Source organism: Thamnophis elegans, chromosome 6 (genome assembly GCF_009769535.1).
Source record: "Thamnophis elegans isolate rThaEle1 chromosome 6, rThaEle1.pri, whole genome shotgun sequence".
Taxonomy (NCBI): domain Eukaryota; kingdom Metazoa; phylum Chordata; class Lepidosauria; order Squamata; family Colubridae; genus Thamnophis; species Thamnophis elegans.
Genome location: NC_045546.1, coordinates 62,768,184 through 62,787,504, shown reverse-complemented (window position 1 = coordinate 62,787,504; position 19,321 = coordinate 62,768,184). Strand labels below are relative to the sequence as shown.

Here is a 19,321-nt window from a genome sequence, read left to right as displayed (position 1 = left end):
GGCCCAGTCTGTGCGATCTTATCGGTCGGAGGGAGGTAATCGGCAGAAGGCGGTCTCTCAAGTACTCAGATCCACTACTATGAAGGGCTTTAAAGATGGTCAACAGGACCCTGAAGCGCACCCGGAGATCAACAGGTAGCCAGTGCAGCTCGCGGAGGATGGGTGTTATGTGGGCGAACCGTGGTGCGCCCACTATCACTCGCGCGGCCGCATTCTGAACTAACTGCAGCCGCTGGATGAACTTCAAGGGCAGCCCCATGTAGAGCACATTGCAGTATTCCAGCCTAGAGATCACAAGGGCTCAAGTGACTGTTGTGAGAGCCTCCGATTCAGGTAGGGTCGTAACTGGCAGACCAGACCTCTCAGCGGCTTTCAATACCGATTTAAATAACTACCGTCCAGTCTCCAACCTCCCCTTTGTTGGGAAGGTTGTTGAGAAAGTGGTGGCCTCTCAGCTCCGGCGGTCCTTGGAGGAAACCGATTATCTAGACGCCTTTCAATCTGGTTTCAGGCCTGGCTACAGCACAGAAACTGCTTTGGTCGCAGTGACCGATGATCTCTGGAGAGCCAGAGACGGGGGCCATGCCTCTGTTCTGGTGCTCCTTGACCTCTCAGCAGCCTTCGATACCATCGACCATGGTATCCTTCTGCGGCGGTTGCGGGAGGTGGGGGTGGGAGGCACCGTTCTTCGGTGGTTCTCCTCCTACCTCTCGGACAGGTCGCAGTCGGTGTTGGTTGGAGGACAGAGGTCGACCCCTAGGCCCCTTAATTATGGGGTGCCGCAGGGGTCGGTCCTGTCCCCCCTCCTGTTCAACATCTACATGAAGCCGCTGAGAGAGATCATCCGACGGCACGGGATAAAATACCACCAGTATGAGGGCGATACTCAGTTGTATCTGTCTGCCCCATGCCAGCTCAGTGAAGCGGTTGACGTAATGTGTCAGTGCCTGGAGGATGTTAGGGTCTGGATGGGGTGAACAAGCTGGCTCTCAATCCTGACAAGACCGAGTGGCTTGTGTTTTTCCCTCCCCAAAATTGGCCATGTATTCCATCTCTCAGGCTGGGGGGTGAAATTATATGCCCCTCAGACAGGGTTCGCAATTTGGGAGTCCTCCTGGATCCACAGCTGACTTTAGATCACCATTTGTCGGCTGTGAACAGGGGGGCATTTGCCCAGGCTCTCACAACAGTCACTCACGCCCTTGTGACCTCAAGACTGGACTACTGCAATGCGCTCTACATGGGGCAGCCCTTGAAGAGTGTTCGGAGACTTCAGCTTGTCCAGAATGCAGCCGCGCGAGCAATTGTGGGTGCGCCTCGGTACACCTACGTTACACTATCTTCCGCGAGCTGCACTGGCTGCCTATTGGTCTCCGGACTAGCTTCAAGGTGCTAGTCGTCACTTATAAAGCCCTACATGGTATTGGACATGGGTACTTGAGAGACTGCCTTCTGCCAATCACCTCCCATAGACCCATTAGATCCCACAGATTAGGCCTCCTCCGAATTCCATCTGCTGGCCAATGCCAGCTGTCAACCACCTGGAGGAGGGCCTTACCTGTGGCTGCTCTGGCCCTCTGGAACGATCTCCCCGTGGAGATTCGGACCCTTGCCATCCTTCAGGCTTTCCGTAAAGCCGTTAAGACCTGGCTGTTCCAGCAGGCCTGGGGCTGTTGAGTTCCACCCCTACTCGAATTGGTTGTGCTTGTTGTGACTTTTTAAATTGTTTTGTATTGTTGTTTTGTTTCTGTTTTACTCTTTTGTATTTGTTCCCCTTCCCTCCTGGTTTGTCAGCTGCCCTGAGTCCCTTTGGGAATAGGGCGGCATACAAGTCGAATAAACCACTAAACCAACCACCACTAAACCATTGACCATGGTATCCTTCTGCGACGTCTGGAGGAGGTGGGAGTGGGAGGCACCATTCTACGGTGGTTTTCCTCCTACTTCACCGGTAGGTCGCAGTCGGTGTTGGTTGGGGGACAGAGATCGACCCCTAGGCCCCTCAATTGTGGGGTGCCGCAGGGTTCTGTCCTGTCCCCCCTCCTATTCAACATCTACATGAAACCCCTGGGTGAGATCATACGACGGCACGGGATAAAGTACCATCAATACGCAGATGATACGCAATTGTATCTATCTGCCCCGTGCCAGCTCAGTGTAGTGGCGGACGTGATGTGCCAATGCCTGGAAGCTGTAAGGATCTGGATGGGGGTAAACAAACTCATACTCAATCCCAACAAGATTGAGTGGCGGTGGATGCTGCCCCCGAAGGACAGTTCAGACAGTCCATCCTTGATCCTGGGGGGTGAAAACGTACACCCCTCAGAGAGGGCTCACAATTTGGGGGTCCTCCTGGATTCACGGCTGACACTGGAACACCACTTGTCGGCTGTGACCAGGGGGGCCTTTGCCCAGGTTCGCCTGGTGCATCAATTGTGTCCCTACTTGGATCAGGGTGCACTTCAAACAGTCACTCACGCCCTTGTCACCTCAAGGCTCGATTATTGCAATGCGCTCTACATTGTGCTCTACAATGCGCTCTACATGGGGCTACCCCTGAAAAGCGTTCGGAGACTACAGCTAGTCCAGAATGCAGCCGCAATACACCCATATTACACCTATCCTCCGCGAGCTGCACTGGCTGCCAATTGGTCTCCGAACGCAATTCAAGGTGTTGGTCATTACCTTTAAAGCCCTATATGGCTCAGGACCAGCGTATTTGCGAGACCACCTACTGCCGCATACCTTCCAATGGCCGATAAGATCCCACAGGGTGGGCCTCCTTAGGACGCCATCAGCCTGACAGTGTCGGCTGGCGGGGCCTCGGAGGAGAGCCTTCTCTGTGGCTGCTCCAACCCTGTGGAATCAGCTACCCCAGAGGTCCAGACCTCACCCACCCTGTCAGATCCACACAAGGACTTAGCTCAGCTTTTCATCCAAGTACTAATGGAGCTGCAAAGAGAGCTAACACCATGATGGAACAATATAATCAATGCTATGTGGATTACCAACAAAAGAACTGGGTAGACTTATTGCTGTTTGCAGAAGTGGGTTACAATAATGCCATACATAGCAGTACAAGACTGAACCCCTTCCAAGATACTAGTGGCATAGAGTTTGTCCCCATGCCAGAACTACCCTGGGAGCCCTCCCTCCTCGATGACTTTGATGAATCTTTGAGGAGGGGCTGGGAGAATATAAAAAGCACTAGCATATGCTGCTGAAGATTATAAAAACAGGCAGACAAACATCATTCCCTTCAGCCCCCCTTCTAAGTGGGAGACAAAGTTTTCCTCTCCACTAAAATATACAGCTAAGATTACCTAGCAAGAATATTAAACTCTTCTTGCATTCCTCTACCTATATATAGGTCTTATACTCCTTGTTGCTCTAATCTCTCTTGGTTCTTTAAGTCTTTCCCCTTTATTCCCTGGTCTTTCTCTTTTTTTCTTTTTCCCTCATGTGTGGTTGTGGTTCCCTTTCTTCCACAGATGTTCTTAGGTCTCTTTTTTCTATTTCTTCCATCTCTTCTAGTTCTTCCGCATTACCAAAATGTTGACTGTAACATTCCTCCACTTTATCCAAAGTATCCACTCTATATCTCTTTTCTTGCCATGAGACCATTATACTTTCCAGTGTCAACCATCTAAAGGTGATGTTATATTTAGTCAACATTGATGTTAGAAATTGATAAGGCCTTCGCAACTCTCTGACTCTTCTTGGGACCTGTTTGAGGACTACTAGATTCTTCCTTCTATATTCTATTGGTTTGTCTCTTGTCCTATGGAGCACTTCATCTCAGATCGATTTTTTCACAAATCTGACATGTACCTCCTTTGGAAGAGTGTGCCTTCTTGCATAATTCATGTGAATTCTGTAAGTCTCATCTATTTCTGTCAGCATCTCTTCCTTCTCTGTTCCTAATGCCTTGTCTATTAACTCTATCATAATATCTGGTAGATCATATCCTTTCTCTTCTCTTATATTCTGGAATCATAAATAATGTGCAGCCTTCTTAGATTCCAAAAAGATAACTGTAGTTTCTAATTCTTTATTTGCCTGAATTAACTTCTCACTTATTTCATCCACTCTTTTTTCTTCTTTCTCCATTCTTTCTTCCATCTCTTGGAGTTTCTGTTTGTTTTTGGTAATCTGTTGTTGAAAAGTTTCAAATTTTTCATCCATCTTTTGCATTTTTTCTTTAAGTTCTCCCATGTAATTTCTTACCTCTCCTATCTCTTTCTTCATTTCATCATGGTTCCTTGTCATGGTTTCCTGCATTGATTGCAGCATAGCCTGAAGATCTTTAAATGAATTGGACCTTTCTCTTAGAACCATATCTTATATAGATTTCTGGTTGGATGGACTAGAGGTAGCCGATGACACCTGGCTGACTGGTCTCTTCCCTGCCCCAATTTTAGTTAAATTCATAGTGCTTGTCATGTTTAATAATTTTTTCACAAAATTATTCTTTATCTAACACTACTTCCTTTTCACACCAGTATCACCCTCAACTACTCAAACACAATTTAGACTATCAATAATGACCAAAAATTGGCAAATTTATCTCACTTCAACTTTCTCTTCAAACTGCTTCTTTTGTCCTATTTGCCCAAACCGGCAGGGAAAAAAATGCTTTAAAAAGTGGGGGGGGAAAGCTTCTGTTGATCACACGGATCAGTTGTGAGCCACATGATCATTGGAAGCTTCCCCCCCCCCTTTTAAAGCATTTTTTGCCTCCTATTCGCCTGAACTGGTAAGAAAAAAATGCTTTAAAAAGCGGAAAAAAGCTTCCGATGATCGTGCGGCTCACAGCTGAGCCCTGCGATCCTCAGAAGCTTTTTTTTTTTTTTACTACCGGGACAATCATTGCTACCGGTTCGGCTGAACCTGCCAATCCGGCAGGATTTCACTCCTGAACTGTATTAATGGTCTTTTGCATTTTAAATTAGTATATCTCTTACTACTCTCTAAATGCAATGGTATAGCACCATGATTTTCAACTTACCAACACAAGAAGCTGGTCTTCCACTCCATGCTTTATTATCCATACATTGTACTACTCTATCTCCTTTTAACTGATATCCTGGTGAGCAATAATACTCACACCTGGAATTAAAGTATGCACCATCGACACACTTGAATCCTCCATTAGGTGGCATTGAAAGTGTTGGGCAGCGTTTTTCTGAAAGGAAAAATCAACATTAATCATTGAAGACATGATTATTACTTCCTATCAGGTTCTACAGTATACAGCACTACATTTTACAACATCATGAGTAACAAAATCATTTTTGTATGAAAGCAGTACAGAGACACAGAAATAGTATGATTGGCTGGGTGAATATAACAGAAAGATTGTGATGTAGTAATTTCTATAGAGCCGTGATCATGAAGCTATGCCACATGTGCCAGAGGTGCATGCAGACCCCTCTCTGTGGACAGATGTGCCATCACCAGCTGCTCTTCTGGTTTCTGGTGCCAGCCACCTGGTCTTTGGGTTTCCAGCGCTCCGGCACATGCACACCAGCCAGGTGGTCTTTGGGTTTCCGGTGCTCTGGTGCACATATGCACATTCCGGTTTGGGCACTTGGTGCTGAAAAGGTTAGCCATAACGGTTTGGCACTTGGGGCTTGAAAAGGTTAGCCATAACTGCTAGGTTATAGCAGAATACAACATGGGTAACATTTTCTATCATTTCCAGTCCACAAAGACAGATGCATTTCTTATAAAGGTATCTGTACTGTAGGTTGAGGTGAAGTAAATTTGTGGCCATAGTTCCTTTCACATTTACTGTATCCCTCCAATTCATACTGGAAAGTTGAAGGGTCTTATTCCTCATAGTGTGAGACAAAGTTTGATTTGTTGTCAAGTAAAGGATAAATTCAGGGTGTGAAATGCTACTGGTTCGAGCCGGTTCACCCAAACGGGTAGTAAAAATGTTACTGGTTCGCCCGAATTGGCAGTAAAAAAACTCTTCAATGAGTAAAAAAAAAGTTTCCATCTGTGGCCCAGCTGATTGTCACACAGCTGATTCGGAACTTTTTATAAACTTTTTTTAGCATTCTCTAACCACTGCTCAGGAGAACTGGTAGTTTAAAAATGCTTCAAAAAGCAAAAAAAATGTTCTGCCCGTCAGCTGTGAGACAATCAGCTTTGTCGAAAGCAGAAGACTAAAAAATTAGATTTTGAAAAAAGGATGATATTAGATATGCCTAAGAATAGTGTTGACTATTAGAAGGATGTAGTAAATATTGATTATATTATAATACTAAAATATGACTATTAGAAGGATGTAGTAAATATTGATTAATTGAAAAATGAAGGAATATGTGCTGATATTAATATATATATAACAACACTAGACTATGTTTATTTGATTAATATAGTATTTTTTATTTGTATTAATATTTGTTTTGTACCAAAATGAACAATGCTCAGACACCACATTGTCCATGCAATGATATTGATGATATTGGTGTGTATTTCAAAATTAAAAAAAACTTTACTCAAAACAAATGTAATGTCTTTCATCACATTTGCACCTGCCATTTTGACTTTTTCGACCTTACTGAGGACACCTTCCCATTGTGGTAAGGCTTGGGGACCCACACCCTCAGTGTTGGACCCTCTGACTTGGGATTGTCGTCCTACAGCTGGGGGGGGGGTACCCAAGCCCAGAGCTGCTCTGATTGAGATTCTAACAAAATCACCCTTAATACATCAGCTTGTTGCTTGGCATGGGGCAGGAATCAGCTCTGCCTGCAGGTGTATTTTTTCTTCAGATCAAATTATTCCTTTCAAGCTACCACTTTTCAAATATGTTTCATAGGATCCCGCTCCCCCGCAGATAATTAAACTGCAACTCTAACCAAGCAATTAGATGAAGTAAGATGAGGGAGATGCTCACAGCTCTTGTCACAAACGGTGGGTCTGGCTGCATTTGGCCACTTGATGGAAGACAGTGGGAGAACCGGTAGTTAAAAAATGCTTTAAAAAATAAAAAAGTTTGACATGCCCATCCAGTTACATGACCCACCATCAAGCCATGCCCACCAAGCAGTGGTGGGATTCAATAATTTAACAACCGGTTCTCTACCCTAATGAACGGCTGGGTGGGCGTGGCCAACTCAACATCACTCATGTCAATGGGTGCTTCGCCTTAGCAGTTACAATGTAATAAGGGTTAACGGGAGAGGCAGTTTCTGTAAGCAGGGCAATAAAGATTAGGCTAGAAATAAAACCAGAATGCTTCCTTCCTGCCTTCCTTACAGGATTAGCCCTGTAAAGTGGAAAGAAACAAAAGGAGATCTTTTTTCCAACAACTGGTTCTCCGAACTGCTTAAAAAGTTAACAACCGGTTCTCCCGAATAGGTGCGAACTGGCTGAATCCCACCACTGCCACCAAGCCATGCCCACCGAACCAGTAGGGAAAAATTTTGAATTTCACCACTGGATAAATTGTCTTGAATTTCATTATGGCACTGCATGAGATAATGATCCTTTAAAATTCAGGAGAACAGCTTTCAAGTACAATTTATTCCCCTGATTCCCCAGGTGGGAAAAATTGCTAAACTTTCTAAACAATCCACCTACTGTATTTTTTGGACTATAAGACGCACCAGAGTATAAGACGTACCATGATTTTGAAGTGGTATATTAAAATAAAAGTTTTTGCACTCTGCATGCCTCATTTGGGGGGGGAAGAGGGCATGCAGAGCTTTGGGAGGCTTGTAAAGTGTTCCTGGGAACGGGGGGGGGGGAACAAGCAAAAAATGCCCCATTTTTTGCAAAAATCGTCTGTTTTTTTGCAAAAACAAAAAGTGCATGCAGTGGGTTTGGGAGGCTTGTAAAGTGCTCCTGGGTGCTGGGGGAGCACAAATGAGAAAAACACCCTATTTTTTGCTCATTTTTGCCCTCCCCAGCGCCCAGGAGCACTTTGCAAGGCTCTCAAACCCTCTGCATGTCCATTTTTGCAAAGGGGTGGGGTTTCGGTAGGCCAAAAATGCTGTATTCAATGTATAAGGTGCACCCAGATTTTCACCTTTTTGGTGGGGGGAAACGCATCTTATACTCTGAAAAATACAGTAGTTTTCTCAAAGTGGATCTATTTACCTTCACTCATAGTGGGTGACTTCCTCATTTTTCTGGCACTCCTGAAGATTGCTTATTTATGCTTGACTATATCTAGAGCATATATAGATTAAACTGAAGCATGGGGGCAGAGATATACTGAGGGCTCTGAAAAGTATCCTTCGTAATTCTCTGTGGAAATGAAATATTTCTATATTGCAACATGCAGAAGCAAAAGATCAGTGATTTTGTATAAAGAAACTGAGCTCTGAACAGAAAATAATTTTACTGCTGCCTTGCTGTTACATGAAGTGCAGCATGGATGGTCAGAAACAAAGAGAAACAGGGGACCAAAATCTACAAATGCACTGCAAGGGGGAAAAATAGTTTTTATTTTTCTTATTGAAGTCTGAAATTTTTCCTTGTCTTTTTAGTACTGATGTTTATATTTATTACTATGTATTTCTTGCAACTCCTTTCCCATAGAAAACTTAAAAATGATAGTGTCAGGCCTGCAGTTATATTCCTTTTAGGATATTTGGCCTGCCACACACATTATTATTTTTCTATGCTGTTTCATTAGAGTAGTAATTGGGAGGGGGAATAGTAAGGAGTAGAATTGTAGAATGTGTGTTGTCATTACTTTCTAGAAGCCCAAGGTCATTCTTTGTCTCTGCACCTCTGCACCTGACCGGAACTAGATGGGTGGAAATGCCAGCGTGGCAGAGGAAGATTGGACCATGTGATGAACTTGTGGATGTGGGGCAAGATATTGAACTTTCAACTGGGTGCAGATTCAGGATTCCACAGTTGTGCCAACATGTCTGTTTTATTAAGTTGGAACTTTAAGGATAGATCTGCCTTGGACTCTGATTTAATTCTGCATGATATTTGGAACACTGACAGACAGTATATTTTTTAAATAAAAGCTATATTAATTACCCTTAAAACAAATCTTTAAAGCTACATATGCATATATTTAAAGCAGTCTATATAACCATAAAGGACATAAATGAAATTAATTACAACAAATATTGCCAATGCAATGAAAAAAAACCCACATAAATTCTTCCCTTTGCAATAAATAGGAAGACTTAAAAAGTATTCTGTTGTATAAAACTGAACACTCAACTGTTTAACCAGCATAGAAAAAAACCCACTGCTAACGTTACTGTTTCTTCTGTATAAGCAAAGAATTCCATAACTAATTTTTATTCTGCTAAAACACTAACTAGTAAAAGCCCCACTAAAATTGAATTACCGTATTTTTCAGAGTATAAGACGCACCTTTTCCCCCTAAAAGAGGGTGAAGATTTGGGTGCATCTTATACACTGAATGTACCCCCACCCACTCACCGATCCCAACCCTTTGGTCTCTGCCTCCCAGCAATTTACCTCTTTGCAGCAAATGGGGGCTTGTGGAGGCTTCAATAAACTATAGCAATCCCTGCAACCTGTAACAGCTGGTGATGGGAGAAATTGAAAGTGAAACTTGCTGTTTGCTCCACCTGGCAAATTACTGAGGCAGATTTTTTTTTCTTGTATTAATCAGGCTGTTTGCTGCAAGGAGGTAAGTCAACAACTATAAATGCCTATAGAATATTCAAATTATTAGACTTATTTTTTATAGACTGCTTATTATTATTCTAGACAACTTAACAAAATGAAGACACTTTTTAAAATAAATGATTGATCTGAAGAGACCCTGTGCTATTGTTTTAAAAAGTATTATTCTTTTAAATAGCAGAAAATAACTATACTTCCAGAAAACACATCAATTTTAACAGCATCTGTACAAGTATAGTCTGAAATATAACACTACAAACAGTGTATATTGTCTGTATTGTTTGTTGCAAGGAGGCAAATTGCTGGGAGGCAGAGGCAGATATTTTTCCCTTGTTTTCCTCCCCGAAATCTAGGTGCATCTTATACTTTGGAGCGTCTTATACTCCAAAAAATACGGTATATATGGTCAAGAGCCACAGGATCAGAAACAAAGAACTTGAAAGCAAATATTCAGGAAAAAAAATGAGCCACTTACGTTTGCAGAAAACTTTCCCAGACCAGTGTTTGTTTGACTGGCAAATAAGATGTTGAGGACCATTCAGTTCATAACCTTTCTGACAATGAATGCCACATGTGGTCCCCAAGACATTTCTGTAATACCCTTCCATAGGACTTCTGCAATTTGCATAACCATATTTTACCTTGATAGGAGAGCACCATGGTGCATCTAGAAAGAGAAACCATAGGACAAAAATCAACAAAGGAAATAAGAACAGTAAAATTAATTATGCAGCTCATGTGTGTGTGGGGGGCAAGACTATCCAGTTACACAGGAAAACAGAAGCTATATCATCAAAAGGCCTCATTCTCCAACATTACAGAAATGAAAACTATGACTTTCCCTGTTTGTTCCAGAATTATTATATTAAAAATTATACAAATACCGAACTCTTAAAATCAGCAATTTATACCTACATAAGGACTGCCACCTTAGTTTCCTGTTATGAGATAAGTCTGCCACTAACTGGCCAGCTACAATAAATTTTTTTTTCTTTAAAAAAAATTGGATTGAATTTGCATCAAAATGGATAAAATATTGTGTATGTTTCTTGTTATCCTATATTTACCTGAGAATATGAAACACTTTCAGGTGGGATCACATATATCTCTCTACCAAGTACATATGCTTGAGTTTGAAAAGTAAAAAGTCAGGACCAAAGTACCTAGGTCTCCCCATAGTGAAAGTGATTAAACCAGTAATCTCCCTCACAGACTGGGAATAATTCATCCTAACTCCCATTGCAGTCTGTTAAAACCTGCTGTGGGTTCTAGACTGAGACCTCAACCTACTGTATCTCCAAAGCTAATTGGGTTCAGGATGAGATTCATTATAAAGTGAAGAAGATATTGGACTCTAGATTGCAGAGGGGACGATTGCAGTATTTAGTGCATTGGAAGGGATACCCTTGGTCTTCCAGTGGTGACGTTGTGTCATGGCAGTGCAGAGGAACAGCGCACTGTTCCCTGTGCTGAGTTTTCCATGATCAGTGGGCTTTTCGAGGCAAAATTTTGAGAATAAAGAAGCAGCTGATGGTTAATACCACAGTAAGACGGAACAAGCTATAGCAGTGATGGCTAACCTTTTTGCCATTGCATGCCAAAAGCAGGGGGAACGCATGGGGGGTCATGTGCGGGTGTGCCCACTTCCATAATTCTATGTATGCAAACCCCATGCATGCCCATGTGACCCCCTATGCATGTGTGTGTGACCCCCTCCCCCACTTTTGGCACATGATGGACCAGTTTTTCACCCTCCCCAGGCTCCAGAGGCTTTCTAGGAGCCTGGGGAGGGCGAAAACCTCCTCCCCCGCCCCCTGCAGGTCCTCCAGAGGTTTCAGGAGGCTTCCCTAAAGCCTCCAGAGGGCGAAAAACTGCAAAAAATGAAGGCCGAAGTCAGCTGGAGCTGACAGGGCAACGCCTTGCGTTCCATAACAAATGGCTCCGTGTGCCACCTATGGCACACATGCCATAGGTTGCCATCACGGCTCTAATCCATACTAAACTTGCTGCTTTGCAATAGGTTTCCCATACTGGGAGTCCAAAGCCACCTCTACTCCTGCTGTCCTGCAATGCATTTAATTTTATTCATGCTTTTTTATCTGCCCAGACAAATTTATAGTTATTTTGTTTAAATCTGTGAAGAATTTTTTATCCAATTTTACAGGAATCATTTGTAATAAGTAAAGTATTTTTGGTAGGATATTCATCTTAATGGTCACAATTTTTCCTAACAATGCTAATTGTAGTTTCCCCCATGCTTCTAGGTCCTCTTTATTGTTGGAATAGAATCATGTAATTATCTTTTATTGAGGAGCATCTCACCGTTATCCAAATACCTAGATATTTGACCTTCATTGCAATCCGCAGCCCCAATTCCTTCTCTAATTCTCTCTTCTGTTATCTGTTAAATTTTGACTAGCATTTTAGTTTTCTCCTTATTAATTGTGAGGCCTGCTACTTCCCCATTTTTCTCTCTTGTGTTAGTATTTGTCACGATTCCAATGGCTCTTCTATGAAGAATACCAGCAAACACCTAGACCTTATATTCTTCTTGTTTAATTTTAGTTCCTCTTACTCCCAAAGACAATCTAATTCTTATTAATAAATTTCTAAAGTCAAAATAAAGAGAAGAGGTGATAGTGGATATCTCTGTTGTACCCTCTTCCTTATTTCAAATGGTTTGGTAATCTCCCCATTTAATATTATGCTTGCTTTCTGGGTGGAGTAGATTGACTCTTATCATATTTCAAATTTCTCTCCAAACTTCATTTCTTATTGTTTGGGTCATGAATTGCCAAATTTGGGATCTAAGAAGACCAGGGCTGCCTGTTTTTCTGGGTGGGCCTCCACTATATTAATTACTATTCTTACATTATTTCTTATTTGTCTCATCGGTAAGAATCCATTTGATCCGAATGTATATTTTCTTTTAATAATTTCTTCATTCTTTCTGCAATAATGTTCATAAATATTTTGTAGTCATCATTTAAAAGAGAGATTGGCCTACAGTTCTTAATTTGTGTGCCATCTGTACCTTCTTTCAAAATCAGGGAGATATATGCTTCTCTCCATGATTCTGGTAGCTTAGCTTCTGTCAAATGTCATTACAGACTTCCAGTAATAACAACTTAATTGGTTCATCTAAGTTCTTATAAATTTCCCTGGTAACCCGTCCGTCTTGTTTGATTTTTGCCTTTGAATTGCTTCCTTAAGTTCTAATGTTATCTCCCTATTTACTATTTCTTTTCTGTTAGCGGGGGCATGTTTTCTCCTTTCAAATAATCCTTTATTTTCTCTATTGCAACTCCTTGTTTGTAAAGCTCCTGAAATAAATCTTGTGCAATCTCCTTTTCTTATCCATATTGCTTTGTAAATTTCCATTTTTGTCTTGTAGTTGCTGGATTATTCTCTTCTCTCTTTCTTTTTAACCTATATGTTAACTATCTCCCTGGTTTGTTTGTATGTTCAAAGTGGTTTTGTTTTACAAATTTTAGGTTTCTTGCGTTTTTCTCCTGATCCAGTATATTCCATTTGTGCTTGGCTAGGGCCCTTTTACTTTTAATTTGCTCATCCCCGGGCTTCTTTTATAGTTTGGCTTCCAACTCTTTAATCTCCTCTTGTAGTGTATTGTAATCTTTCTCTTTCTCATTTTTCTTAGCAGTATAGCTATTGTTAGTGCTCTGATATACACCTTCATTGTGTCCCATAAGTTTTGTACCGAGGTATGTTGTTTATTGACCTGAAAGATTAATTCTAATTTTTTGTAATCCATTTAATATATTCCTTTTGTTTTAAAGTTTGTGGGCTCAATGTCCATCTTCCTTTCTTCTTTTTTTGCCCTTTCCATATTATTACAAGGGGATTACAATCTGCCCAGGTATTTGGCCAAATCTCTACTGCCTCTATTTCTTTATGTAATTCTACATTTATCCAAATCATATCGATCCTTGACCAGGATCTATGAGGGTTAGAGTAGAACGTAAATTTACTTTCTTCTGGGTTACGAGTTCTCCAAATGTCTTCTAAATTTAGTTCCTCTGCCATTTTGAAAAAGGTTTTTGGAAGAGTATTCTTTTTTCTTATTTTTCTGGTCATTGGCATAATCTTTCTTTATATGTACAATCACATTGTAATTGCCAATTAAACATATATTTTCTTTTCCAATCTCTATAATCTTTTCATGAACTTTTATATAGAATTCCTTTGATTTTTATTAGGTGTATATATCACTGCTAGGAGCAGACTTTTTTGACCTAGAATTATTTCAATTATCAGTACTTCCCTTTGTATCTGCATATTTGTTTTGCTTTTATCCCTGTCCTGATGTATACTGCCACCCGTTTTTTCTTTTCCGCCAGAGCTACATAACATTCCCCCAATTTATTACATTGTAAATATTTTCATCTAGCTTCTTAATGTGTACCTCCTGGAGGCACACAATATCCATTTTCTGTTTCACTAATTTTGTAAATATTTCTTTCCTTTTAACTGGAGAATTAAGACATTAACATTTAGTGAAAACACTTTCAGTTCATTTTCCATTCTCTTACTGTTGTGTCAGTCGCAGTCTTCTATTAGTCCTTATATCCCTTTGTGCCCTTGTTCTGACTCCTTCTTGGTGTTCTTTCTCTTCCTTACTTCTTTTCTCCTGGTCTTTTCCCTTTCACATCTGTCGGTCTTCTTCTTGGCTCATCTGTTCTAATTCCTTCCTGCTATGCTGCTATGCTCTTCCTCTGACCCAACAAGTAGATCATAAAGATCTTGCGGCTTATCTAAGATATCTACTTTAATTTTTTTATCCTGCCATCCTTACTGGGATTAGAACCTGTGCTGTATTACATCCTAGGCAGATGTGTTAACCACTAAGCACAAATACAACACAAATGTAACAAAGGAACAGTAAAAATATTTGGGTTTCTGTCTGGATGGTCTCTTGTGATGAGCCAATTGGACAGAGAGTGGAAGCAGTGAGCTTCCTCCCGTATTTGGGCATACAGGCTTGTGTAACACTTAATATATACCTATCTCCCTGGCTCAGCTGATAACGGAGAAGGACCTTGTGGTTTAGTGGTTAACACATCTGCCTAAGATGTAATACAGCACAGGTTCTAATCCAGTAAGGGTATGGCTAGCTGATGAGAGCTAAATAGCTTGAAATAGATCTATACTAGTCTCCCTTTATTTATTTATCAGCACAAATGCAACATATATATGTATGTATGTATGTATGTATGTATGTGTGTGTGTGTGTGTGTATATATATATACATACTACATATAGTTACATATAGTTACATATAGTTACATATAGTTACATATAGTACATATAATATATATAACTATATATAGTGGTAATTAGTATTTAAGCAGTTTATCAGTATTGTCCAAAAATACGAAAGCAGGTATGAGAGATTGTAGTATAGACTATAGCTCGTTGATGGCGAACCTATGACACATGTACCACAGGTGGCATGGGGAGTCATTTGTTAGGGAACATGAGGCATTGCCCTGTCATCTGCAGTGTGCATGCGCTCTGGCTAGCTGACTTTGGCCTTCATTTTCGGCCATTTTTCGCCCTCTGGAAGCTTCAGAGAAGTCTCCGGAAGCCTCCAGAGGGCGAAAAAACGGCCCTACAGGCAACCCAGAAGTTCAGTAATGGACTTCTGGGTTGCCCATGGGACCATTTTTTGCCTTCTGGAAGCATCTTGAAGCCACCAGAGGGCCTCCGAGGGTGGGGGAGGCTGTTTTCACCCTCCTCAGGCTCCTCAAAAGCCTCTTGAGCCTGGGAGGGCAAAAAATGGGTCCATCATGCACCAAAAGTTGGGGGAGGGTGGGGCTCCCTGAAGCCTCTGGAGGACGAAAAACAACCTAACACACAAACTGGAAGTTTGGGAACGGACTTCCGGTTTGCCCATAGGGTCATTTTTCACTCTCTGGAGGCTTCAGGGAAACCTCCAAAGGGCCTCCAGGGGGGCAGGGGGCATTTTTGCCCTCTCCAAACTCCTAGAAATCCTCTGGAGCCTGGGGAGGGGGAAAATGGGTCCATCATGTGCCAAAAGCGGGGGGGAGAGTGGGGGTCATGCAGCATGCACGGAGGGGTCGCACACATAGAATTATGGGTGTCAACATGCCTATGCATGCTCCCCCCTGCACTCCCCCACTTTTGGCATGCAATGGCAAAAAGGTTAGCCATCACTGGATTAGGGAATGGGCAAATTTAAAAAATAGGAGAATGTTAAGTTTGGAAGGGCACGACCTACAGACGGGGTGGCATACCTTCATGTGGAATACCAGAAGTAAATTACACACATATTTTTATACACACATATTGAGGGATTTGTTGATACAATATATGAAAATCCTGAGCTGGTTATCCACTATGGAGGCAATGATTCACCCCAACACATTAGACCCCCCCCCAAAAAACCTTACACCTTTATAACAAGATCTAAATAAAAATTTGTTAATAAAATCTATAGGTCTTTTTCCCAAGTCACAATTTGCAATTTATATCCAAATTTCTTTTACTAGATTGCCAATACATGTATATATCATTATGCTGTATCCATTATCATTTCATTATTATTATAGTTAATTAATTGTTAGTGAATAAACATTTGATAACAATCTAAAACAATCTAAGACTTACACAATTCCTACTTATTAATCACCAAAATCAAATAATTTTTTTGTTATCAACTTTCATTGTCAACCTGTATCTTTCCAGTAACAAAACAGTCTTATCTCTTATCTCTCTTGCCAATTGTGGTGTCAGTCTTCTTTTTATCTCCTTTATAAGATTATTTTTATTCTTTTTTATTTTTTTATTAAAGAGTTTTAATGTTTTACAATTGTATACCCTTCTCCTTCCCTCCCTCCGCCCCAATCCCACATCCCCTCCCACCCTCCCCCACCTCCCAGAGCAAAATACAGGGTATAAAACTTTTAACAATTATACACTAAAATAAACATGCAATAGAGCATTCCTTAAAATATGGCTTTTAAAAATCTTGTCCACCTTATCATATATTAAATAAGCATGCCAACCATATACCAAATTATATCCCTCAATGTTCAAAATTCTATCCTCTGTTAAATTGATCCAATCACTAATTGTTGATAAAACTACTGCTTCATAGTATAATTTTAAGTTGGGCATTTTCAAACTTCCTTTTTCCCGTATGTCTTGCATTATTTTAAGTTTTATTCTCAGTTTCTTCCCTGCCCAAACAAATTTATTAATACCTATCTGCCATTCTTCCAAATTTGCATCTTTTTAAAGTATTGGTATCATTTGAAAAAGAAATAGAAACTTAGGCAAAACATTCATTTTACTGCTGCTATCCTTCCCAGCAGAGACAATTGTGATTTTTCTAATTTGTTCATCTCTATCTGTATTTTGGTTCATAATTATACTTATATAATTTCCCATTTGAAGTTGTGATATAAACTCCTAAATGTTTAAACCTTTTTACTACCTCGCATCCTGTTACTCTTTCTAGTTCTTCTCTTTGATTTGTAGTCATATTTTTAACTATCATCTTTGTATTCCCTAGATTTATTTTAAACCCAGATACTTGATCATATTGATTGATTATATTCATTAAGCCTATAGCTGATTTCCCCGTTGGGTTAAAGTTACAATCAAGTCGTCCGTAAATGCTCGTACTCTGTATTCGTAATGTCTAATTTTAATTCCCTGTAAATCATCTGACCCACGTATTTTATTCAGCAATAACTCCAGGGTTAAGATAAACAATAATGGAAATAGGGGACACCCCTGTCTTGTTCCTTTTTCAATTTTAAAGGATTCTGTTAGACTACCAATAACTATCATTTGTGCTGTTTGTTTCTGCTATATTGCCTTGATAGATTGTGTAAAGTACTCTCCAAGCTGCATCTTTTGTATTATTTTATTAAAAATTGCCAATTCACTCAATCAAATGCTTTCTCCGCGTCCAAAAATATAAGCGCTGCAGGGACTTGGTTATTCTTCCCCAAATACTCCAATATATTAAGTTTGTCTTACATTACTTTTCATTTGTCTCCCATGTATAAAACCAGATTGATCATTATGAATCATTTGTTGTATAACTAACATCAACCTATTTACTAGTATTTTGGCAAAAATTTTATAATCTGTATTAAGTAGTGATATAGGCCTGTAATTTTTTGGCTGACTGTGATCTTGATCTTCTTTCAGAATCAAGGAAATAAAGGCTGTTCTCCAAGATGGTGGTACCCTTCCTTCCAGTTGAATTTTATTAAATAACTCCTTAAGAGGTTCTACCATTTCTAATTGTAAGTTTTTATAATAAGTCGCTGTCAATCCATCTGTACCAGGGGCCTTCCCAACTTTTAACTGCTTAATTACCAGGAGGATTTCCTCCGTAGTTATTGGTTGGTTCAATCTCCCCCTTTGCTCATCTGTAACTATGGGAATTTTCTCTTTCTCCAGATATCTATCTATGTCTAAGCCTTGTATTTTATCAGCAGCGTACAGTCTTGTATAAAATTCTAAAAAGGCCTTTTTAATTGTATCCTGTTGGTAGGCTTCTTTACCTTTGTATTCTATTTTCCTCTATAGTACGAAAATTTTGTTTTTTCTTTAACATATATGCTAACCATCTGCCTGGTTTATTTGCATTGCAAAAAGTATTATGTTTAGCATATAACAGGTTAGTTGCTACTTGGTCTGACATCAACATGTTAAATTGCGCTCGTAATAAAGTAATTGCCTGTTTTGTCTTCTTATCATCTGGACCTGCACTTTCTTTTTTATCTCTTCTTCTAATTCCCTTCATTTCCTCCCCTTTCTACGTCTATATAGGTTATTTAAGTTTTTTAAAACTCCTCTCATATACGCTTTACTTGCATTCTAAACCATTTCCATAGGTGTTCCCTTATTCATGTTAAAAGCGAAATATTCTTTCAACAGTTTTTTGCATTCATTGACATTTCTCTCGTATCTAAATAAATTTTCATTTAACCTCTAAGACCTCCTAGATCCCTCTCCATATTCCAGTTCCATCCAAACCAGGTTATGATCTGTTAAAGTTCTCGGGCACATCTTCGTCTTCTTCACCCTAGAAAGAAAATTGTTTGTAATTAATATAAAATCAATCCTAGAGAAGGATTGATGCCTATCAGAAAAGAATGTAAAGTCCTGTTCTTTAACATTCCATTCTCACCAAATGTCTCTCAATTCCATATCATCCATCATATCAAAGAAAGATTTAGGTAATCTTGCTCATGTTTGGATATTTTGTAAAAGTCCCTTCTTGTCTTTCTTGGTGTCCAATACTCCGTTCCAATCACCCAATAATATACAATCTATAATCCCATTGTATTAACTTAATGTGAAGCAATTTATAAAAATTTTCTTCTTGTTGATTGGGGGCATATACTCCTGTTAAGAGTGTCTTCTTTCCTTCTATTAATAATTCAATTGCAATATATCTTCCTTGAGGATCTGCTTCAATTAGTTCAGCCTTTAAGTCCTTTCTTAAGTATATACCTATACCATTTTTCTTCTCTAGAGCAGATGCCATGAAATGTTGTCCCAATCTTGCATTCAACAAATATTTCTGGACATTTGTTCTAATATGTGTTTCTTGCAAGCAAATTACATCATTTTTGAATTGTTTCAAATAGTGAAATATTTTTCTCCTTTTTTGTGGTGA

The 19,321-nt window shown here is 40.1% G+C and overlaps 1 protein-coding gene across 1 annotated transcript in view; it reads right to left on the bottom strand.

Moving 5' to 3' along the window:
* Nucleotides 1–19,321, bottom strand: part of SRPX (sushi repeat containing protein X-linked) — a 169,652-nt gene that overhangs the window by 49,931 nt on the left and 100,400 nt on the right. Inside the window, 2 exon segments of the mRNA XM_032219173.1 lie at nt 5,009–5,185; nt 10,115–10,306. Of these exon segments, the coding sequence (XP_032075064.1) occupies nt 5,009–5,185; nt 10,115–10,306 (369 nt within the window).